Raw genomic sequence first — 24,733 nt, forward strand, 5'->3', positions numbered from 1 at the left:
TTTTTATTATCAGGCCAACAGTTTGAAGAAATCATCAATACAGTGTGTGTGTGTGTGTGTGTGTGTGTGTGTGTGTGCGCGTGCGCGCGCGCATGCGTGTATGTGTGTAATTGCGTACGACTTTTAATTTTTTGATCGAAATCCAATATTTTAATTGCTGTATTAGGTTTAGTTTTTATTATTTGATTCGATTGGCGTTAAAGATGATCGTATTAAAAGACGAAACGCGCGTCTGTATAATTTTATTATTAATTTATCATTAATATATATATTCATTAATTTGTGATGCACATTAGCACAAAAAACCAGTTCAACTCTTTTCTCTTTCTTCTTATCAGCCTTTTTTATTAACATAAATTATTATATAAATTTATGATTATATTAATATTATTAAATTTTTTTTTAATTCTAAGAATTATGATTTTGAGTAAATCTCTAAATTTTAAGTAATAAATTCAATTCGGAAAAAATGAAAATTTTTTAAAAATCAGTAGAAGATTAGAAGAATCTGACGCGAGATAGGAAATAACGTAAAACTTCGAATAAACTTTCAATTTCAAAAGTTTTATTTATATATAAATTCTTTTCCGCTAATTATTCTAACACGAATAAAATCATGACTATTACGCAAAACACACAAAATCATTCATATACAAATATTTAAATACAATATATGTCTAAATACATACATAATTGTTGCAATTTTAATTAAACGTATACTAATATTTATTCAAATAATTAACTAAAGTTACTGCTTAATATAAGAATACTAAAAAATTATATAAATTTAAATTAAAAATATTTTAACTGCATATCAATATGACAATATGACAATGACAAATATATATTCAACATAAAAAAAACCAATTTTCAGTTTAAGCAATTTTATTGTATGCACAACAAATTGATTAATTTGTATAATTATTTACTAATAGTAGGCAGTTATTTTTTATCACAAATACAAAGTAAATTTGAGCTTTTACATTTTATGACTTCTTTTTGTTGTAAATAATATATGAATATGTATATACCTGGCCATCATTACATTATTTTTTTGAGATCTTTACTATTAAAAATTAGTATATGTATAGCAAAATAAGTCCTTGACAAAATTCAATATATATACCATGATCAGAAAGTTGTAAAATAGTAAAACGGTCTCACACAGCCGAAATAACTTAATATGTTAAATATCAGCAAATGCTCCATATAGGAATAGTACGTATATAAGTGTTGCAGACTACTATAATACCCGTTAATGGCAGATTCCTGATCATTTTCAACAATAATTTTTAATTAAAGTGTTTAAAGTTGAACGATCAAATTTTTAAAATTTTTTTCGCTCAAATATAACATCACATAACAGAAGATATATACAGAATTATATCAATGATGCTTGAAAACATTTTCACTATTGTGCGCGTACAAACATTTTTTATTTAAAATATATTACATACATTTTAGTATTGGAATTTTTATGTCAAAATAATCTCGGGGAAACTGCCATTAACGATAAGTCTGAGATATTCTACTATAATTCTATATCTGAGCAACAATTCAATATTAAACTTTGGAAGAACTATACTATTATCTTAAACATCTACATTTCATTTCTTCAAATTAAATTTAACTTTTTATCAGTACAATATTCAGTCTGAGTAGAAAGATGCAACATTATATATATAGATCAGAGTTACCCTTTGGTCAAATCCATCCCTCGATCTATCGAAATCTCTTGTAAATTGATGAATTGCCTACATATTAAATTTAATCTCTAACTCGAAGACCCCAAATACTGGTTCTTCGAATACCGACTGTTGGCCTCGCTACTGAACTATATAGGTACTTGTTAATTTCGGGTTCACGGCAAGTAGCTTGTAATGATTTAAGCACTGATTCCGTCATTAGGCCGAAAACATCTAAATATAATAAACACGGCATAGTAGCTAATCTTATATATGCCGATTGCGGGATGCTGTAACAACGGCTCAGTGATAAGTGCTCGAGCTTCGAAAAGTTTAATAAATTATGGACGGTATGCATTGTAAGCATAGCGCAATCACTCAGGTCTAATTCTATAATATCCGGACATCTTCTTAACAAGTCCTTTACGTCTGAAATTTAGAAAAAAATGTTTAAGTTAAATGTTAAAGTCAATAAATAATAAAAATCCCAATTATTATACTTACTCTCATCAGTCATTGTCTTTCTACAACCCGCTAAATTCAAGCGGGTAATGGATCTTGGCAATGTTCTGCAAAGTAACGTTATACACTCGTTATCTAAAGAACACCATGCTATGTTGAGGGCAGTTAAGCTGAAACAATCCGATCATATTAAAATTAGAAACTGCGTGAACATTTATTACATATAGAGATAGATTAATAATTTTACCATTTAAGTTCCATTAAATCCATAATACATCCGATGTTTATATTCTCGCACATTGTTAAATTCAAAACTTCTAATTCAGTGTTTTGTCTAATCGCTCTACAGCAATCTCTATTTACTATACATTTTTCCAGTGATAATTTTTTCAGACATTTACATTTGGATAATAAGATAGCCAAACCCATTGGTGATATGACTGCCATAGATAAATCCAAGTACTGTAATTTAGTGATATAAGAATCGCTAAGGACTTGGCTGCCTTCACAAAAGACAGGATCCGCAATTTCCGCCTGTGCCAGTCTTAAAATTTGAACTCCTCGCGGCAATATATGTCCTAATGTGCCTTCATTTAAAACTTTACTACCCATATCTAATCTAGTCCATAATGCTTCATCTTGAGCTATTTGGCACCAACGTTTGCATACCAGCATGGAGCGTATCTGCACACGAAATAATTTATATATACAATTGAGACATATACATAATTTATTAAATTACATTTAATACTGTTACAATTCTTACCAAACATTTTTTAGGTAACCATTTCAATATCATCAAAATTATTTCATCTGATAACTTGTTAAACTTATCCTCGCCATAAACGGAAGGCCTTTTTTTTCTCCTAAACAAGCAAAATTGATCCAAACAAGATTGCTCATTTTTTTCGGCAGAAGTGTTAATCTTTTCCTTGGTAAAGCTCTCTTTTAAATCTCCAAAATAATCAGCTTCCATTTTTGAAGAATAGCCAGATTCATTTTCTGTACTACCAAATCCAGTTAAATCATCTGTATCACATGAATCTTGTTGAATCCTGTAAGAATAATTATATATATATATATATATATATATATATATATATGTGTGTGAATAATAAACATAATTTAAAACCTCCAGCAATTTTTGTTACAAACCTGTCTGAAATCGCAATTTCCAAACTAGAACTTGTATAAACCTCTTCTTGATATCCGAAGATATCAGAATCATCTATTACTGATCTATTATTACTAGCTAAATTCTCCGCTAAGATCGTACACTCTTCGGATTGTAGTCTTTTTGTATTTTCACAATTGGTTACTCCATCTTCCAACATGCTAACGCCCATATCTTCTAGGATTTCAGGTTCAATGAGACTGGCATCTCCAGAATACGGCCATTTTGTACTATTTTCAGAGTGATTGTTGAGAGTATTGTTTAAATTGTTATTACAGCCATTGTCCAAACGTAATCGTTTACTGTGAACATATATATGGAGAACTCTTTTATTACAAAAACAGCTTAAATACAAACCTACCAATTCAATTGTAAAGGAACAAATTTTATATAAACCTGTTCCACCAGGGTGATGATGAAGAAGATGGATCTTTATTCATTATATGTGAACAGATACAGAAGCTCTTATTCTCCAAATTGAAATGATATCAAGTTCTTACAATGAACTGTTATAAAACCAGGCAAATACTGTAGGAAAGGATTAGTATTTGAATTACACATACAAGGTATATTAGATATTATAAAGATCACAATGCAAAATACTAGTAATGTTACATACAAATCGCAAAAAGAATAAATTTGTCTTCTTAAATAAAACTAAAGACATTTGTACGTAACAGCAAAGAGAAAATTAAGAGACTCATTTATATATGATCATGTATATAAAAAAAGCAAAAGAATATTATTTGAACCAATCCTTACCAAAAGTCTACCAAAAAAAATATACATAGTTTTGCTGTTATTTACTATTTTACTTGTTAAGAACACATATTTACTCCATAAATCTCACAAGTGATACAAATGCGAAGTTCAATCTTACATCTGACAAAATCACGAAGATAATTCATTAGGATTACAATCGAAGTTTCCCGAATCCGAAACTCTCCTAAAATACGAACACTGAAATTTGTTTGCGAAAATACAGGAAGAAACTTACGACCGACAGCTAAAAACGTGGCGATTTCTCGACAGCGAAATCTCGACTATGGATCGCAGTACATTCAAGCATTCACTGTGAGATACAACAAAGTCAGGACAGTCGATCGTAGGATACTTTAAATGCTATTCAATACTATTCAGAACGTTCCTTACGACCAGGAAAAGACAACAAAACGCCCCGACTGTATCTTGGTAACCTTACTTACGAAAGGGCGAGCGAAAGAGCGCGCGCGGGTGTACAGTGTACACCTGCTGTCCTGTTTCCTCTCCCCCTCCCCTCACCGCTCCCAAGAAAGCACAGGCAACAGGTAAAAAAGTTGGAGTAGGTATGAGGCCGAGCTAACAGATAACTAAAAGCGATGAGATAAGGATATAAAGTCTAACCTTTCGGGCAAGGAGGACTCCTGGGATCTCGATGGACGGGACTTCTCCGATTTTTCGTGTGGTCGTGCGTGCTCGATCACAATGCCGGAACTCATCCTTAACGAAAACCGCCGCGAGCCAGCCTGAGTATCCTTCCAAATCTCCGCAAGATATCAAAATCCACTCGCTGAGATGCGCTCCGTATATACTGGTATATACTGGCAAAACAAATCGCAAATCGTAGCGATCTGTCCCGCGCGCGCGTGATTATCCCGCCGAGCCGGCTCGATGAGACGACCGCAGATTGGCCGGCCGTCAAAAAGCGGGAACGCGGCGAGATATCGAAACGGCAGGAACGCGCGCCGCGCATGCGCAACGCGCGACAGCAGCGCCGTGCACCGCGCATTTTGATTTCGCGCCTTTTCCACGTTCGACTTTGTTACGAGCATGACGCTACCGCGTCATCGCGTGGTTTCGCGTTAGCGTTGGCGTTCTCATTTTCGTGCATGCCAAATTTGGTTTCATCGATATGCATACTTAGTCAAAAAGATAAATAAAAACATGAGACATGAAATAGTAGATAAACTGCGCCATTCTAAATAATAATGTGATCAACAAAGATGAGAGAGAGGGAAGACGGCTAAAGACTGAAATTTCAATTTCAGCTGAAATTAAGAGAAAATTTTGAGAATAATTTTGATGTGATTTGATTTCTTGAAAAATTGAGAATGCAATATTATTATATTATTATAGTTAGATATTTTAATGAAATCCTATTTTTTTAAAGAGTACATAAATTTGTCATGATTTCTGAAAATTATACGGTCTCTGTCAATTTAATCCAAAAGTTTCAATTTCGATTCCGGCAGAAAAATATGTGATTCCATTTTAGTTTCTTTCTCTTTTTTTTTCGGTTTCGTTTTTGGCCGAAATTGAATGAAAACCGAATATTCGTTTTCGATTTCGGTTGGAGGTCAAAAGGTCGGCGGTTTCGATTAGACTCTAAAGACAGTTGATTTCCTTCTTTCTAATTTATTATGATTGATTAAATAGAAAGAGATTGAAATTGATCGTCTTCGCGTCCTATTTCTCTCATTTTTGTTGATTCAATTTTGCACAAATGGCGCAGTCATCACGAGGATATTTAAATTTCCACTCAAATATCACCCAGATATCAGTCTATCTTTATTATTTATCGAATATTAAATAAAAATATTATCCGGCTATTAATATTATTCAGCTAAATTTTACCTTTATAATCCATTTTTACCAATCAACTCTCAATATCTAAACACGAATGTATATTTTTTATCTTTTTTAAAACTTAAAAAAAGTAAATCGAGATTTATGTTAATTTAATTGCTAAAAATGGATGCTGAGCATTTAAACCAACTGAGACTTTAATATCCTGATTTATAATAGATATGATAGACCTTTAAACTTTTAACGTGAATTTGCTTTAAACTGTATTTTAATTTTATAGTTATCCAAGCAAAGCAACAAATCAATAATTATAATATCAAAATGATGTCAAAATGTTTCCAAAATTATCATTAAAAATCATTTTTTAATCATTTCCGATTCATTTTAACGTCATTTATCGTAATTTGTTGTTCTGCTTGGGTAGCATCTTTAAATGGAAACATTACTGCTCGCTACAAAAGATGATTTGTCAAACATGTGAATTTGTTTGATAAAAAGCAACAAATTTTTTGCAAGCCCTTTGCGTTTCATAGCAAAATTATTTTTCTTCGTTTCTCGTACAGCACAGAAGCAATATTGCTGTAAATTGCAATGTAACATTGTAGAGATATTACAGAAATATAAATTAACAATATGTCTGCAAAATGTCAGTATACCTAGTATAATATTCCAGGAATATTGCAAAACTATAATTTTTTAATTGTTGCAATAACGATAATATAAAAATATAGTTTTTTACAATATTTATGTAGTACAGGTTTTCTTTTAGTTTAACAACCATTTTATGATATATTAGGTGTACAACTTTGCTTCCGCCGTTTTCCTATAGATGGCTTTAGCGGTAAGTGGTCGAAATAAATAGATCATAGATGTCATACAATAAACTTGGGCATCTGTTAACATAACCCCATAGAAACATTAGTCGATTTGTGTCTGCATCATAAAGTTATTCTCGATTGAAAATGTCAGTTTACGAGCCAAATTCTCGTCATTTACGGGAGGTTTTAATTTTTTGTTTCAATATGAAGAAATCTGCGGCTGAGGCATCGAATGTTCTCAAATACTTATGGTAAGGCCGCTATTAATGAAAGAACGTGTCATGAGTGGTTTCAACGCTTCAAGAACGATGATTTTGACGTCCAAGGTCATGCTCTGTATTTGGTAGGACCAGCTCGGCGTAGTGTATTATGAACTGTTAAAACCGACTGAAACAATCACAGGCGATCGGTATCGAACGCAATTGATGCATTTGAGCCGAGCATTGAAAGACAAACGGCCGCAATACAACGAGAGACACGATAAAGTGATTTTGCAGCATGACAATGCTCGATGTTGCGAAAGTGATCAAGACATATTTCGAAACGTTGAAATGAGAAGTCCTACCCTAACCGCCGTATTCTCCAGACGTTGTTCCCTCTGACTATCACTTGTTTCGATCAATGGCACACGGTCTGGCTGACCAGCACTTCCGGTCTTATGAAGAAGAAAAAATTGGATCGATTCGTGGATAGCCTCAAAAGATGACCAGTTTTTTCGACGCGGGATTCGTACGCTACCCGAAAAATGGGAGAAAGTAGTGGCCAGCGATGGACAATACTTTGAATCATAAATGTATAACTTACAATAAAGCCTCGAATTTCGGAAAAAAACGGCGGAAGCAAAGTTGTACACCTAATAATAATTAATATAATTCATTTTTATATTTAAATACAAAATTTATTAATCTATTATTTGACGGCCATTTCGTTAGCTAAGTTTTAAATTTATTTATTTTAAAAATAAAATCAAAAGATTGTATAATATCGATTATATAATATTGATTTGAATACAATCAACGCATTATTATCGGATAAGACGATAAGCAATTAAGCTGTTGAAAACAATTTATCGAAATATTAATTATGTGATTAATAATGTGAACGCAAGAATAAACTAGCAACCGAATTTTACGAGAGCAAGTCAATAAGTTTTTAGAAAAACATAGTAAAACACATTTTTTTTTATCGATTCATTTTTATTTTTCAACATAATTTGCTTTCAGCTCGATACACTTGATCCAACTTTCGATTCTCCAACTTTTTCAAGCCGAATGATATGATTTGTCCAATCCTTCAAAATAAGTCTCTGTTTCGGCGATGAGCTATTCTCTGGTGGTGAATCTGTTTCCTCCGAACCATTCCTTCAGGTTTGGAAACAGAAAATAGTCGTAGGGGGCTAAATCTGGCGAATATGCTGGATGGGGAAGCAATTCGTCGTGGAATTCATTGAATTCGGCCATCGGTGCCGGGCACGTGGGAACCCGTGCATTGTCTTGATGGAAGAGCTCTTTCTTCTTTGCCAAATGGAGACGTTTTTTTCTTTAAAATATTGTTGAAACGGTCCAATAAAGCTGCGTAATAATCGCCATTGATTATTTGCTTCGACGGAAGATAATTGATATGAATTATACCACGTGCATCCCAAAATACTTATGGCCATCCTCTTTCCATCCGATTTTACGGTCTTCACCTTCTTCGAAGCTGATTCAACCAGATCCGACGAAGTCCATTATTTTGACTGTTCCTTCGTCTCGAGTGTGAATGGATCTATGTTTCGTCCACGTAATGAATCGACGCAGAAATTCATCTGGATTACGTTGGAACATTTTCAAACATTGTTTTGAAATCACACGGTCGCGTTTATGATCCACAGTGAGCAAACGCGGCACCCATCTTGCCGATAGCTTTTTCATATTCAATTGTTCGTGCAAAATTGAAATCACTGTCATGTGATATGCCTGAGGCTTCAACAAGCTCGCGCATTTTCACTCGTCGATCAATCAAAACAATATCGTGGACTTTATCGATAATTTCTGGCATAGCCTCAATTGAACGTCCCGAATGAGATACATCACATGTGGATGTACGACCACGTTTAAATTCATTCATCCAATTGTACAGTCGCAAACGCTGGTGCAGATGTGCTGAACATTATCCAACTCGGCTTTGATTTCTTTCGGCATTTCATATGTAAATCTTTCATATGTAGATGTTTGATCTCTGCACGAAATTTGTTTTTTTTTCCATTTTGCAAAAAATACAAAAGTTGTTCGCTTTAATCGTCTACAGAAATGAAACTACGCGATGAATTCCGCTCAAAATTTGACAGTAATCAGCTGAGAGGTATTACTTGTCAAAAAGTAATGTGACATGACACTGCGAGTGTCCTGTCACATTACTTTTTGACAAGTAGCATCTCTCCTGTACTTCTGACAGATTTTCTAAGAATTTATTGACTTGCCCTCGTATTGATTCATACTGTCATTTTTTAATCGATTTCAATTGACTCATAGTGGCTTCGAATTTAAAAAAATCACTGCGATTAACTTAATCCATAATAATTAACTTATCAAGTAACTGTATTATTATGTTAATATTATTATGTGAATATTTGTAGTTCGTTTTTATAGTTTGTTAATATTTGTAGTTTGTTCGGGATAAACACATATATGCTTTAATTCTTATATAAATATATCCTTCAGAATTAATACTGCATTTATTAGAATATTTTATGGTTTTATCATAAAAAATTGCTTTTAGAAAGCACATATTTCTAGAAATGCGATTTGTAGAAAAATTAAAGTAGTGAGATATATGTACAAAAAATAGTTTTCATTTTAGAGTCTTCGTAAAAAATTTATTCAAATAAATTATATTCCAATATTCCTGGAATGTTTCGTTGCAATATAAAATGGACACCTTAACATTGTTGGAATCTTACAGCAACATTTCGCAATCACCATGCAATATTGTAATGTTTCAGTGAAATCATTCTGCAATGTTTCTACAATCTTTCTGTGCTATATGGGATGTCACTTATAATAAAACTTTTTTTATTATCGAAAAGGTTAAAAATGAATGAAATAATCTTATTATATGAAATCGAAATACGCATTTGAATTTATTATAGGATTATAACTAAATTACTATTATTACATAAATTATTGTTAAATATTATACCATATTTCAATAACGAGTAATAAAAATATGAGACAACTGAATTCGCGAATATTGATTTCGAGTTTATTGTTTGAAGCCTTTCAACTTTCGATCCTCGGCGTAAATTTTCATCTGAAAGCTCACCAAGTCGGACGTTCTTTTGTGAAAGTCAAATCGCGCGTCCTTCGGTTGTATCCCTTTGTCGTGCCACCAACCGTAACTGAAAATTGTCATAATTAGCTATTGGAGCAGTAGATATCCGAGAAAATCGACATGCGGATTAAGATGCAGGAATTACGTGTGGCTAGTCAATAACGGCAATTGGTACAGATTCCTCGGCTTCTTATCTTGTTCCGTGGCGAGTCTCTCAAGCGTGTCGCTTACGTCCGCATTTCGCGCATCTTCGAATTCCCTTGAGTAGAATTTCGGCGTGACGAAGTCCACTGCAATTGATTTGTAACTTCGCGTGCGCATTTATTTCAGATCGTATTACGCTTGGCTCGCAACTTCGTTTTGCAAAAATCAAGATCGTGATTGCGCCGACACTGCATCTTTTTTTCATTCGTGTTTTATAAACTCGAATAGAAATTGAGCAAGTTCATCATTGAAAAACGATCCATCGCAAGTTAATCCTTAACTGATATGGTCTTCTTTTATTACGTGTAAGGTATTGTGGGGTCATCAGTGACCAATTTATTTTACGCTGAAATAAATACACTAATTATGAGAGGAAAGTGTTTGATATTTGTGATAATTACACGATAAAATAATTATGATTAAGAAACTTTATTTTTATAGTTCAATGTTTTAATGTTAGTAATATTAGTAATAATGTCAGAAAATGACTAAAAATTAGATTTAAATTATAGATATGATAATAACGATCATTTTTCCTATAAGTGTATAAATTTTGGATTTTTCTTGTAATAATTTTATTGTATTTAGGTATTACATTTAAAAACAACAGTATTTTGTCTAAGGAAATAAATGTTTTTAAAAAATTATTTTAAAAAGAAACTAAAACATTTTTAACTTGTTGAATAATGTCTCCAATTTCGAGGATTCAGCTGAACAAAATTAGTAACAAGCTGAATTCGTTATAATTCCAAGATATCAGTTAAGGATTAATTTCGCGACAAGACTTTATGACAGTCTCGTTAATTGTTAATTAGCTCAAATTTGAAGCTAACAAAACTACAAATATTATGAATATATTCCCGTTTCTGAAACACGTCATTTTTTGAAATCTGTATTGGTGTCTCAATTCCTTTCGCCGTTGTCCTTGTCAGAATAAACTTTAAGAAAATTCTCTGCCATTGGCGAGATATGTATATTAATCCAGAAATAATCATATGGAATTATTTTTACATTCCAGCAACGAAAAAATAAAGCACAGTCACAGTAATTTTCTTTACTGATGAAAATCTAAACTGTTTCTTTTTATTTAATTTTCTACTTACTTTTTTAAATATTAAAATCTATACACATAATGATTTCAAATACTGATAAATTGCAGAACAATCCATAATATACAATAATTATAATATGTTAATATACTATATATATTAATACAATTATACTATATATATTAATATAATTATTAATATATAATAATTAATAATGGATTTTTAATTGGATATAGAAGTCACTCTATTTTTTTTTAAATAATTTATATACCGTTTGTTTTTGATATGCAAGCGTCAGATTTCCCGATTTGTTGGTTTCGCGAGAAACACAGCTTAAACGGCGGTCTCTGCGATTTCTTCGATGTTACCGATCTCGAGTCATACGAATCCGTTTGCTGCTCGGACATATTTTCGCAACACAATTTTTTCCCGACCGTCGCGCTCGCCCCGTTGTCGTCGAGAATACTCAACTAAGTCTCGTCTCCGCCTTACGTTGAGTGTCGTGTGCGTGTCTCGTGACGTGCCTGAACTACCGTATTTGATCAATATTGTCGAAATACACTGTCAGAAATAAGCAAACAGGGGTGACATTCTCCTCCCGAAAATATCACGTTTGCAAGGACAACAATTTGGACGTCATTCCGTCATATTGCTATTTTAAATAACCGAAAAATCTCCTCCCTTCCTCCTCAGAAAGAAATTTAATAGCGAATTCAATTGGGCACATTAATGCATATTAAAGCTGTGCACTGATTTGATTTAAGTGTAAAAATAAAATGTAAATATTTTCACAATAAAATTATTTGAAAATTTTTAATTCTCATTAGATTAGAATATAGAGAAAGAATAACAGAAGTACCTTGATAAAAAAAAATTTATATTATATTTTTAAGAATTTTGTCATATATTTTGTCATAGATTTCCCAAAAAAAATATCTTAAACTTTTTCAGAAGTTTTCTTCAGAATTTATAGAATGAGAAATCTTAGAATCTTAAATAAAATATTTCACATATATATATATATATTAATTTTAGAAAAGAATGTAAATTTTTTCAGCATTTCTGAAAATTGTTCCTACAAAAAAAATCTAAAAGGGTTTCTAAAAAATTATAAAAATATACAAAAATTTTGAAAAATTCTGAAATTTATATAAAAATTCTGAAAAATTATTTATATGATTTAAAAAAATATTTTACCATAATGTAAATAAAAAAACGAAATTTCTATGAGAATCATTGGAACGGAAAATAAAAGAAGCGTTTTACGAGATATAAATACTTTTCTATGTTTCGTTTACGCTTCTATTATTTTCCCTTTATATTTTCCCTTTACTTATACGTTTCGATTTTTATTTTTGTTAGAAATTGGAAGAGAATGGGTTTTGTATAGAATAACAAGATCGAGACAATTTTTCCATGTTTGCCTCTCTCTTTATTTTCGACTTTTTCTCCTCGTTAATAATTCATATATTCCAATAAAGTATATGTACGGCTAATAGTAATTATAATCTGGCGCAACGATATTACAAATCTCTCTTGACTCTGACTTTCTCTTCGTTTTCCTCTTGTCGACTTTGGCGCTTCTCTATCTCCTTATCGCCATTAATATCCATGCTATCTCTTCACGCTTGCCTGCCAATTAAATAATTACATATCAACGAATGAAGCTCCCGAGAAAAGAAGCGACCATTTTCGGAAAGCAAAAATATCCCTCGCTCTTTTATTCTCTTTCTCGACGAAGAATTTCTCGATCTCACACATACACACGCAACTCTTCTTCTTTTTTTTCTTTTTCAGTCTATCTTGTATTTGTCGCGTTCGTTATCTCGTAATACAAAAAGCATCCCCCTCAGAATTCTCAGTTATATTCGCATTAATTATAGGACGTTTACAGCCTTCGTTACATTCTTATCACGCGATCTATATACGTGATAATCGTGTCTAAGCAGATTTACTTCACAGCTTCGTAAAATTCTTAGAAATCAGCCGTTGACATAACGTTAACACTATTTCGATTTGTCCTCGTTATCGAGTCTTACGAATACTTTTCAAATTTTTGTACTTCTATTCTCAAAGAGTCGAAACCGATCGTCGTCATTCATAGCGACAATATATTAATACTTTGATTGCCAAGCTGATTTCGGCATTGAGCTTAATAAATTTCTGTATCATTTTAACATTTCATTGTTTTCTTCATTTTAATTAATTATAATTTATATTATTTCTTTAATATTTTAAATATATTCACCTGTAAATATTATATAGATCACTATATATACAGTATCCATATTTTTTACGAATGAGTATATTTAATAAAATCATTCTTAACTTTTAATGGACGATAAGAAATCTATTTTTAAAATGTTAGTTTTTTCTTGCGTAAGATTTGACATAATTCATTATTTCATTATTTCTCATCTCAAAACATGCATGATATTGTTTCACTGCCATTATAGTGACTTTTCTCTCATTTTGTAAAAGTTAATCGGATAAACAAAATAATAAAATAAAATGATTAAAATAAATAAAATCATTATCTTATTCATCCGATTAAGAATAATTTTATTAAATTAAATTAAATACTATATATATATTTTTTTTTCTTGACTTCAAGAATAAACCACTCAAAATTGCCAATAAGAATTACAGTAGTTATTAATATAAAAATATTAAAATAAATTACATAATATTCGCAAAGATGAATGATACAAACAATTTAATGCAGACGTTTCGTCTAATTTGAGTCCTCTTTAATACGATGAGAAACAAAAAGTAAAAAGTTCCCATCTCTACAGTTCCTGCAACACAAATTGAATAAAATTTCTGATAGTCAAATTATGTAAAATTCAAAGACATTGCATTAAGAATAATCCAGAATCAGCAAAATTAAACTATAAATATACAATAATTAATCTGATGTAATAATCATATCATCGTAAAGATACGTTTGCATGTTTAAATTATTTGTATCCGTCTTTACGAGCACTGTGTAATTTATTAATAATTTGTTAATATTTCAGCACTAATAACTGCTGCGGCTCTTACTGGCAATTTTTATTGATTTGATTTTAAGTATTTAAGACATTAAAGAGACAATGCAAATTATTATTGATTAAAATATAAAGAATATTTGTAAGTGACGATCATCTATAAATGATGAAATTCTTGCGAATTTTATGTGTGGATATGGATGATATGGCAATCAAAGTTATGTCAATGTTAACATGATGTTGTATTCCTTGCCTGAGCTATTATGAACTATTAATACGGACATACCGACATAGCGTACCGTCCGCGCCGTTACGGCGTAATTGAAAAATACATAGAGGTTCGAGGATCACCGTGACGACATATTCTCTTCCCTCCCGTCCCCCCTCCCCCTCTCTCTCTCTCTCTCTCGCTCTTTCCATAGAAATAGTTTCAAGATTTAACAAGGGATTCTCGTTAATCCCGAAACCGCGTAACTGCAATTAAACATCGCAAAGGTCAACAAGGTAGATTCTTATGATTCCGGACTTGATTGATATACACGCACGCAAACATACAGGACGAATTTTCTTAAAACTCTATCACGAAAAGAACGTCCTCGAGTCCTTATAGAAAAATACTTGGGGCCTTCTCAAAGATACCGAATTTTAAGCCTCTCGATTATTTTGCTACGCAGAAAGCATGTTGCAATCGGCAGTGCGTTCATCGGAATCGGAAAGCAAATTCATCTTCGCCGATTTTCGCTTCTTTTTCAACCGTGTGATTTATTATCCATTTGTATTCAATTCGCGCTTAGTATTCTGACATAATATTTTTCTATAGGATATGATCGGTTCGAAAGTATCCTTCAGCTTTCAATGGAGCTTTTTGTTGTCGAATGAGGCTAGTAAACACGATCGCGATTCTTCATTCGAAGGTGGGGCGGGAGATAAATCGATATCATTTTCTTTTGTAGAAGAAACGATTCGACGCTTCAGTAACTACAAATCGATCTCAGATGTACTGTCGAATCTCCGTATTCTTAGTAAATTTCACAACCTTCCTATTTTTAATTTCTCTTCTAGTTATATTCTAATAATTTTGAACGGGAAACAAAATAGTACATTAGCGATTAATTCGGAATGAGAAAGTGAATGAAAAACGATATAAATCTCGTGGAGAAATCGAATAGTATAAGAGAAAAAAAATGAAGTTTGTGAAAATTCAATTGTTTGACACTTTAATCCTTGGAGGACTGCAAGATTTTTTTAAATCACAAAATTACATACATTGAATAATAGTATCCATAAAGATCGACTCAGCGAATTAAAATTTACATTACTGTAATAAATAAACAAATGAGCTAAGCAAAATTTTAACGCTCTTAGATAATTATATATTTTCTCATTTAAATATTAATTAAATATTGAATAATATTTCCTAATTTCTATATATTTAAGATATAATAGGATGCAAAATATAATATTGATTTCGTGATGTCAGAACATCTCATAAACTATAAAAGTTAAGAAGCGGCAAAGAATAGAATATAGAGATCCAACTGTATTTCTGTCGATTGCCTTCGTCGACTGCGTAGAGTGCTAAAAAGTGTAAAAAGCATCGGCGATCGTTCAAGATAGAAGTACTCTGGTGAAAATTGTTCTTAAAATTCTTCATATAAAATTTTTCAGAATTTTTAAGTAAATTTCAGAATTTCTATATAATTGTATAACTTTCTAAAAAAATTTCTCAAATTTTTTTTTGTGAAAATGGAATACTTTTTACAAGAAATTGTCTACATCTAGTAGAATTCTTCATATAATATATGTGAATTCTGAAATATCCTAAGACTTCTAAGATTTCATATTCTATAATTTTTTTTTAAATTTATAAAATCTAAAAAAGTTTGTTCAGAAACCTTTATAAATTGAAAAATATGACAAATTCTTAAAAATATTATGAGAATTTTTTTCACCAGAGTAAACTTGAAAAGAGCGTAATCATTTGGAAGATATATCCATTTTTGACAACATGACGAACCGTCAAAGTTTCTTACACTCGTTAGAAGGCTACATCCCGCCTGTACTTTTTTTAACACGAAGGTTAAAGGGCTGCAATTTGTACTCGTTTATACACTTGTGGCCGACTTGAACGTCGACGCGCAAGGACGGCGTGCATGTATGAAATTAAATAACGATCTCGTGATGGTCTCCTGGTTCCCCAGAACCGCGGCCATGTCGAAATGCACATCCCATGTCGGAAATCTCGTCGAGAAGCGCTTTAAGATTAACGCGAGCGTAACAACCCTCTGACGTCTCCCGCATTCTTTCGACGAACCCCTAGTATTTTTTTTTTTTTTTAGTTAAGTATACAAGTCAGCTACTCTCTAATTAATTCGTTCGACATGGACACGATTTTACACAAATCTTCAACATTTTAACTAAGGGCTTCTCCTCTAATAATAAGTTAATTTGATACGTCTTTGCGAATGAGATCATGAGACGTTCTCAGAATATTAAAATCTGGTTTTCATGTTCCAATGGAGTATTAATATATGTATATCTTGTCCTCGACTAACTGATGCCTTTCACGCTCGTTTTGCGTGTTATTTATCAATATCAATGAAATCGAGCTTCTGAAAGTTAATATCAACATTCCAGTTGCATGCTCGCCTGTGCATAATTCAATAATCGTGATTTCTCTGCAATTAAAATAAAATGAATCTTACCGATTCTAATCGATTCAACGATTGCAAAACAATGGCGCGGATATATCAGGTAAATCGAGAGAAAATAAATATGATGTCGAGATATATGCGTGAATATATTTATATGTGTGTATGTGTACATGTGTGTTTCTTTCGAGAAATTTAATACTGTATCGTTAGTGATTAATTACTTATTTGAGCACAACAGTGTGTTTAATACTCAAAATAAGTAATTAATCACTACACTGAAAAAGTGTACTGAACTTTAATAAACATCTGTTTCAATAGTACGAAATTATTTACTAGATGTAAACGTATATTTATTTAATATAAAAATCATTAATTTGATTTAATTTTTATCAAGTAAATATTCATTTATTGTAAGTGTTTAGTATTATTGAAAAAAAATATAATATATAACCGAATAAAGATCCACGAAATAACTCAGAAACTTAAAATAAGTCAATGTGAGTCGGCATAAGACATTAATGTGTAATATATATATTAATAAAAAATTACAAATAAATTAGACGTTTTGGCCTTGTGTTTTTTTATCCTTACAATAAATAAAAATTAATAGACATTTTATTAATTAATATAACAATGAGAGATTCAACTGAATAAGAATTCAAAGTTGTGTAATGAGAAAGGCTGTCTGAGCCTAGCAAGTTTATATGTACTAATACTATATGTTATTGTGTGATAAATAACAAAAACAATATACAAACGTTTCGACCACTTTATTAATTATAAAATCATATATATTATTGAGATGAATATCGATTTGAAATGTACAATCGTGAAACTAAGAAACAAATTACGAATATCTTCAGTATGACAGAATACTTAAAGGTGTTAAATAAAAATTGGTAATAAAATCAAGATGAATATCCAGATATAGTATAATAAGATAAATTTAGTGTAATATTCAAAAATGACAAATGTAATGTGTGAGATGTTGTGAGTTTATGAAAAAATACATTAAGATTTAATCAATTTTTTTATTGTAACCTATTCAATACTTACAGTATTAAATTTCTGTAAGGTTTGTCCCATACAGCGCAGAATTTGCAGCAATATTGCTGAAAAATCTCTGCAATATTGCTGCAATGTTGTTACAAATTTTGTGCTGTAGGATGTGCATGTGTGTGTGTGTGTGTAAAGGAAAGAATGTAATAAAATGTCTTAATATTTCACTTAAAAAATATACATTTTAATGATCAATCGTGTGAGGAATTAATGACAAATCAGATTTTCATCAAATCACGCCATTGCAGGTCTGCAATCAGATTCGTGGACCGAATGTTCGAGCCGTTAGAATTATCGCACGTGGATCGAATAAAAAATCGCATCACGAGCGTTTCTTTCGCTCCCTCGGACGATCGTACGCGTTGATCGAATCGCAAAGTGATTAACATGTCTTGTTTACAGGTATAAGGTATTTTTGTACGTTCGTAATCCAGTCTCAACATTTACATGTTTCTCGCGCTAGGCTACTAACGCGCGCCACTTAAAATACGGATAAAAGTACGTACGAGAAATTAGCGCCTCACGTGCTCACGACGTACCCTTTTTTTGTTCTTTTTTTTTAGAATCTGATAACATCGCCCATTTGCATACTCAAACGTCAAAAAGCTGTCGACAATATGTTTCAAATTAAACGATTAAATTAAACGATTCGTATGATTAAATTAATCTTCTTGCAATAAAATCAGAAAGATATCTTGCGGGGTTTAATTATATTTAATATTTTTCCTTTCAAGAAAAAAGCGGAAATATTTTTGTGTAATAAAGTTTTGAAAATTGTACGTGAGCACGTTGATAAATGGACTTCAGCCCTTGTTCTCGAACGTTCTCTCTCTCTCTCTCTTTCTCTCTCTCTCTCTCACTCTTTCTTTCTCTCTCTTACTCTTTCACAAAACTGAAGAGCGACTTCGGTTTACAAAATCACTAATACTAAGCAGTAAGATATCGCACCAAACGCAAGGAATAAAAGAGAAGTCATCGTATCCCCCGACGTTTCTCCCAAATATTTTTAATCAGAATCTGAAGAGAAATGGTCCCGGGAATGCGATACGACCGCTCCCTTCTTTCTTCGCAATCAAACTCCGTCTCCTCAACCGTGTCAAAAAAATATATCGTATATGTTCTACATATAAGTGGGTATGAAAAATAAAAAATATTTTTTGGCCATTTTTCTCGTTTTATAACAATTTTTTTTGGACGCATGGAAGTAAGGATAGTGACGCAGGAAAAAGGAGAAGGAAGAGGGAGAGAGGATCTGCAGGATCCCAGTAGAAGATTAATTCGTAGAGGAATGTTTCAATTTCGAGGGGGAGAGAAAAGGAACGGATGAGAAAGGAATGGTACCAGGTTAGAAGGCCGTGAAAATATGAGGGAGATACGTTGTGTTTTGTAGGGGAAGGGAGGGAAGATTGGTAGAGTGAAAACTGGGGAGCACTACCTATCGATCTAGTTCTTTTAGGATATAGGCACTATAGCTACGAGATAAATCTTATTTACATTCTCCAGTTTTTTCTTGCTGTGTCACCGCTTGATATACCTACTACGATTACAAGAATAAGAAAAGTGATGGAAAATCAGCTCTTGTCAAATCGCACACTCTTTTTTTTTACATCCCACAGAACGTTTTCATCGAAATCAAAGACCGCTGGTGACATATTTTCGAGCGTAATATCTTATTTCTCTCCCATAAAAAGGATGGCGTTCGTCACTCGCTTGATGATGTAAAGCTTCTTTTTTTTCTTAAAAAAAAAAAAAGAAAGAAGACGCGCCTCCTCTGTGAAGATATGTATCAACCGCGCGGGTACTACTTTGATAAACGAATTTCACGACGGGACAAAACCCGACGAAGAGTGTGCGAGTAGAAGATGAGAGGAACGGGATGCGTACCACTTAAAATATATATGTATATATATATTTTATATATATATGACACATGACATGACGATTATTTTTTATTCGTTTTTTTTCGTGCTTTTTTTTCTTGAAAAAGTGTAACGAAAATTTCTCCGCTCTTCTCGCATCGTGATTCGTTCCTCGTAGATTTTTACCGCGCCACAGCGTTGGCACGACGCGAAAAAAACACCAATGTCTCCCATCTTAACCCTCTTAACGGTTACATTCTCTCTCGTTAACTGGCAAAAGGATTTACAACGCTTACTGTGTATTATAGGGAAGAAAATGAGAATGATGATGTCCGCGTTTCGCATGTACAATCGACCGCTGCGCTATACCGAAATCCAATGTTATGGTCCAGCCACTGCACAAGAAGCATTATCACAATTCCAATCTTCGGCGATCGAAAACAATTACTGTTGGCCGCTCTAACTCTCGTAAAATGGGCGAACGAAAGCATCAGGTCGAGTCGTTCCCGAAACGGTACAAAGTGGAGATGAGCGTGTAAAAAGATAAAAATAAACAATCTGACAATCGGTCGGTATGACTCAGCGGTACCTTACGCTAAGGTGTCCTTATCTTACGATAAGGTGTTGGGTTTTCTCTTAAAGGCTAGCAATTAGTTTCTTCCATTACTCTCCTTTTTACGCTTGCAAAAACACACGCACACACACATTCTCACACCATACACACGTGTACACATGCACTTAACTCGCACTCTATTATACAATCTTAAACTCGTTACGCTTACAGATCTGTGTATTATGGCCATTTGTATATTTTTTTCTTTTCCTTTTATATTTTTTTTCCATACGAACATACTTCCTCACGCATCTCCCTTTCATATCCTCTTATAATATATATTCTTTTTCTTTTCTTTTTTTTTTTAAGAAAAAGAAAGAGCATTCACATTCGAGCCTATATTGATACATTACCAAAACGCACGATCGACACAAGAAAAATCCTTTCGTTTCAGGACCCAATAGAAGAGATAAACAATTTTATAGCTTTTTCAAACAGTACATGCTTAATTGCTTAATGTGTAAAGTGGATTACACTGTATGAAACTTCGCGCAAGACAAATTAAAAAAGACAAGCAGGAAAATAAGAGCTTTTTTTTATGATAAAAAGATAATTTTGTGTTATACAGCTTAAGGAATGACGCAAAAAGTTATTCAACCTTGCGCAAAGAGATCGATAAATATATTAATCTTCCAATATTTCCTCTTAAGAGAGCTCGCATTATATATATTGCTTTCCGTATCTCTACACATCATAGCTTTTTTTTATTTACACGGATTCTCATATATATAATCTCATCCACGCGCGCTATAAACTCTAAATCTTTATCTTATCGGTACTTACAAAGTACAAAGAAGACAGAGGTTGACAAAAGCCATATCCGCCATGTCCTATAGCAAGCGAATGACTCTCTCTAAGAAAGTTTCCAATGATTTCCAATTACAATGTACAAACGCATGTTACGCAGCCCTCCGGAATTACACGTTTCTACAAGGACAATACCGGAATCCTGAAGTAAATGCCAATACAATTCTAACGTTAATTCCAGAGAGGCCGCATTCTGTAAATCTTACAGATAAGTTTCTTCGCATTTTCTCTCCATCTTCATCGCTTTCAAATTGTACGAGTATAGAATAACGTGCGCAGCGATCTCCCAGCTGCCCTGAGTAAAATCTGTCCACCGCATCAAGATGTGAATGAAAGAAGTTTTTTTCATTATATTTTTTTTTTCTTTTTGATCTAAAACTCACGATAAAGTAAGAAAGAAGTATATCGATAATTTATTTTTACTCGAACCAAACTACTTTGTAGATTCGTGCATAATAATAGAACAAAGTTTATAGAAAAGACAAAATATAATAATTTGTACGAAGATATAAAGCATTATCGTGGATGGGTTGACATTAAAACAATTTTTGGTCGATAAAACTCTACAAAACGCATTTAACACATAAATCAATAAACGATATATATCCCGTAATTTAACAACTGAGAAATTTTAAACAAACTAGCCATTTTCTCTTTTTTATCCAATTTCGTAACTTCTAATCATTCAAATGTTGCTTTGAAATCTGCCGACTTATGATCTATCGCGTTTCTATTAATCTAACATGAGCAAACAAATCTGCACCTGTGGGCCGAGATACGCTCACCCCTGTTTGCTCCGATTCGAGAATATGTTACAGCTCGAATATATGTGAAACAATATCAAAAAAGCAGTAAAAGGAACATCTTTTTCGCCTTACGTCGGTTGCGTCTATCGATCGTTTTCTGTTCTTCTTTTTCGAATTTAAAGAATTCAGCAAACAAAAAAAATAAAAATAATATTTACGTAATAGGACATTCGTGCGTTCAGCAGCGCACGAATTATCACGATCACGAGGGTCTTTACTTTCCTTCTCTTCCTCCTCTTTTCTTCTTCTTCTTATTTCCTTTCAGACTCTGTCTATACACAAACGCGCGCATGTGTCTTAACATACACACTACTACGCAAAAAAATAAGACCATGTCAACTGACACATCAACGTACTGTTCCGAATCATGCTCGGGATGCTTATCCACAATGTTGATTCACTTGCACAACACGATGTCAAACGTGCGAATGAACGAAATATTCAAATGTATATCAGTATGTATGTAAATTCATATTCGTATCTGCGAATGATGATACAATGTTCGATGCGCGTGTTGTGTAGCAATCTCTGTACAATATGTATGCAACATACGGCTGCGTGAATAATTACACGTAGCGCGATTAACAGCGTTCGATGAGAAATCAGACTTGCTTTTATTTCCATGAAATATGAGAAAGGAATTACTCGCGCACGGAGGCGCAACGTCGATGATTGAAGTCAAACTGTGATATATTATCTTTCCTCTTGCTTCGATTATGATAAATATCTTTGTACCCGCAGCAGAGTACACTTCAATGCGTTTGCAGCGCATATACCGTTATATTACGATTACAATTTACACTCTAAACAAAAATCTCTATACAAATCCCTTATGTTATACTTTACATTTTTTTCAAACATTATTTTAATAGTTACATTATTTAAAGTCATAACTATCGCGTTATCAATTAATATATAATTAATTTTAAGAATGAAGAAATCTTATATTTGGAAATAAAAACAATCTGGTTATCATCCAACTGCCTGTTAAAAGGAAAGGTTTAAAACAAAAGAAGCTTAGGACTATCGAAAAAAAGAAGATAACGACAATATTCTGTTCGATTATTTTCGCGGCGAATACTTTTCGATTATTATCGCTGTCGTCACTATCGTAAATGATTGAGCCTGTTTTCATTATCCGCGCAGAATCAGAGACTCGACTTACATGCTACGTTAGCTTCCTAAGCCATTGGAAAAGGTATTGTACATCGTTTGCGTTTTCACGTAGCTACAAAGAGATAAGTGATACTGTAGCAAGAAAAAGTGATCGGTTCTACAGCGACCTCTCAGCCACTCGGAGACGCAATTACCGCTTTGCCGGTTTGACGTTCGAGCAGGTCTGAGCGTGCCTTCAAACGGCGTTGCATCAGACGACTCTCAGTCGGCGGTGATAGCCCAAACCAATTCTGCAGCGAGTCCTTACCGATGACACGATTCTTTCCGATGATCTTGGGGTCGTTCAAATCAACGCTGGAGCGTACGGAGCAGGATTTTGGTCGCGTGCCGTCAAACTCGCTGGATGAATGCGTCGTCAAGTGCTTGCTGTTCTCGGATAATTCGCTGCTAGAATCGGACATGTGACCGTATGGATGATTATCGTCATCGGTCGACGATGTGGACAGTCTGGGCTCCCGGTTCTCCGCCAGCTCCTCGAGATTTAAAGAGAAATGTTGAAGTACCACGCGATTCACAGCCATTGCGGACTCAGCGAATGCTGAGAGTTCTCTAGCGGAGTTGTTCCTCCTGGAAGTAAATATAACGAACATGTTATATGCAATAATAAAAAAAAAACAAAAACGTGTGAAAGAGGTATCATACACTCAAACAGATATTCACCTTATGATATGAGGCGTGGTAAGTGATCGATCACCAGTTTCGACGGAAGTCGGCCCGGGATTAATCCAGGGATGTTTCAAAATACTATCGGCGCTGAGCCTCTGGTGGGCTTCCTTAACGAGCAAGCCTCTAATCAAATCTTTCGCGTCCTCGGAGATGCATCTCCATTCCTTGTCGGGAAACTCGTATCTACCCTCCTGAATACTGGTGAAGAGCAACTCTTGACAGGCCTGACAATTTTCTCCTCTACTCCAACCGCAATCGGTGCCGCAGTTTCCATAGAAGGGCGGATAACCGCAGAGCAGAATGTACATAATAACACCGAGACTCCAGAGATCGCAACGTTTGTCGTAATAATTGGCCTCGCCAATGAAAGCCTCGACCACTTCCGGCGCCATAAACTCGGCGCTGCCCACCGGTGTCAAAAGTTGCGGCGTTGCCACAGGACTAGACAGCGAGTTGTTGAACTTGATACCCGATCCAAGATCGAAGTCACATACCTTGATTGGCGTCAACTTGTCCGGATATACGCACAGGAGGTTCTCGGGCTTGAGATCTCTATGAGCAATACCTGAACACACAATAAAATATATAAGATATAAAGATTGTGAGCAATTCCTAATGATTCTTATCGGGTGACGCATCTGAGAACGGTCAACTCGTAAGTGATTGATTCTGAATTGATTCCGATACTCTTCTATATATACTTCGGTTTACAAGAGGTTAATTGAAGAATTAAAGGTTATGAGAGAGAATATTAAAAAGAATATGAAGTGAATTGTATTCTGTTTCGAGAATAACAAATCTATATATAATATATATATATATATATATATATAT

At 33.3% G+C, this 24,733-nt stretch overlaps 3 protein-coding genes across 3 annotated transcripts in view; all 3 read right to left on the minus strand.

Moving 5' to 3' along the window:
- Positions 1 to 1,767: 1,767 nt before the first annotated feature.
- On the minus strand, positions 1,768 to 4,799 carry LOC105620077 (S-phase kinase-associated protein 2). Its single transcript, XM_012201586.1, has 6 exons — positions 4,705 to 4,799; positions 3,303 to 3,623; positions 2,914 to 3,202; positions 2,395 to 2,831; positions 2,190 to 2,317; positions 1,768 to 2,114 (listed from the first exon to the last, which is right to left on the minus strand). Exons 1-6 carry the CDS (start codon positions 4,797 to 4,799, stop codon positions 1,768 to 1,770), a joined length of 1,617 nt encoding a protein of 538 aa, XP_012056976.1.
- A 5,148-nt stretch (positions 4,800 to 9,947) lies between these two features.
- LOC105620078 lies at positions 9,948 to 11,676 on the minus strand. The gene is made up of 3 exons (XM_012201587.1): positions 11,541 to 11,676; positions 10,162 to 10,306; positions 9,948 to 10,083 (listed from the first exon to the last, which is right to left on the minus strand). The coding sequence occupies exons 1-3, from the start codon at positions 11,674 to 11,676 to the stop codon at positions 9,948 to 9,950; spliced, it is 417 nt and encodes a 138-aa protein (XP_012056977.1).
- Positions 11,677 to 23,343: 11,667 nt separating this feature from the next.
- LOC105620149 (MAP kinase-interacting serine/threonine-protein kinase 1) overlaps positions 23,344 to 24,733 on the minus strand; it is a 2,020-nt gene continuing 630 nt past the window's right edge. Inside the window, exons 3-4 of the mRNA XM_012201656.1 lie at positions 23,894 to 24,464; positions 23,344 to 23,800 (exon numbers count right to left, since the gene is read on the minus strand). Coding sequence (XP_012057046.1) covers positions 23,344 to 23,800; positions 23,894 to 24,464 — 1,028 coding nt within the window. The remainder of the gene's footprint in view (positions 23,801 to 23,893; positions 24,465 to 24,733) is intronic.

This window comes from Atta cephalotes, assembly GCF_000143395.1.
Source record: "Atta cephalotes unplaced genomic scaffold scaffold00024, whole genome shotgun sequence".
Lineage (NCBI taxonomy): Eukaryota > Metazoa > Arthropoda > Insecta > Hymenoptera > Formicidae > Atta > Atta cephalotes.

Bases quoted from the DNA above. Each gene is read 5' to 3' on its own strand.
- LOC105620077 (XM_012201586.1), bottom strand. From the start codon at position 4,799: ATGAGTTCCGGCATTGTGATCGAGCACGCACGACCACACGAAAAATCG. The intron at 3,624-4,704 runs GTTAGACTTTAT...ATATGTTCACAG, and splicing joins GAGTCCTCCTTGCCCGAAAG to TAAACGATTACGTTTGGACA. The intron at 2,115-2,189 runs GTAAGTATAATA...TCTAAATTTCAG, and splicing joins AAAGACAATGACTGATGAGA to ACGTAAAGGACTTGTTAAGA.
- LOC105620078 (XM_012201587.1), bottom strand. From the start codon at position 11,676: ATGTCCGAGCAGCAAACGGATTCGTATGACTCGAGATCGGTAACATCG. The intron at 10,307-11,540 runs GTATATAAATTA...AATCAATTGCAG, and splicing joins TTGCATATCAAAAACAAACG to TGGACTTCGTCACGCCGAAA. The intron at 10,084-10,161 runs GTAATTCCTGCA...GACAATTTTCAG, and splicing joins CCGTTATTGACTAGCCACAC to TTACGGTTGGTGGCACGACA.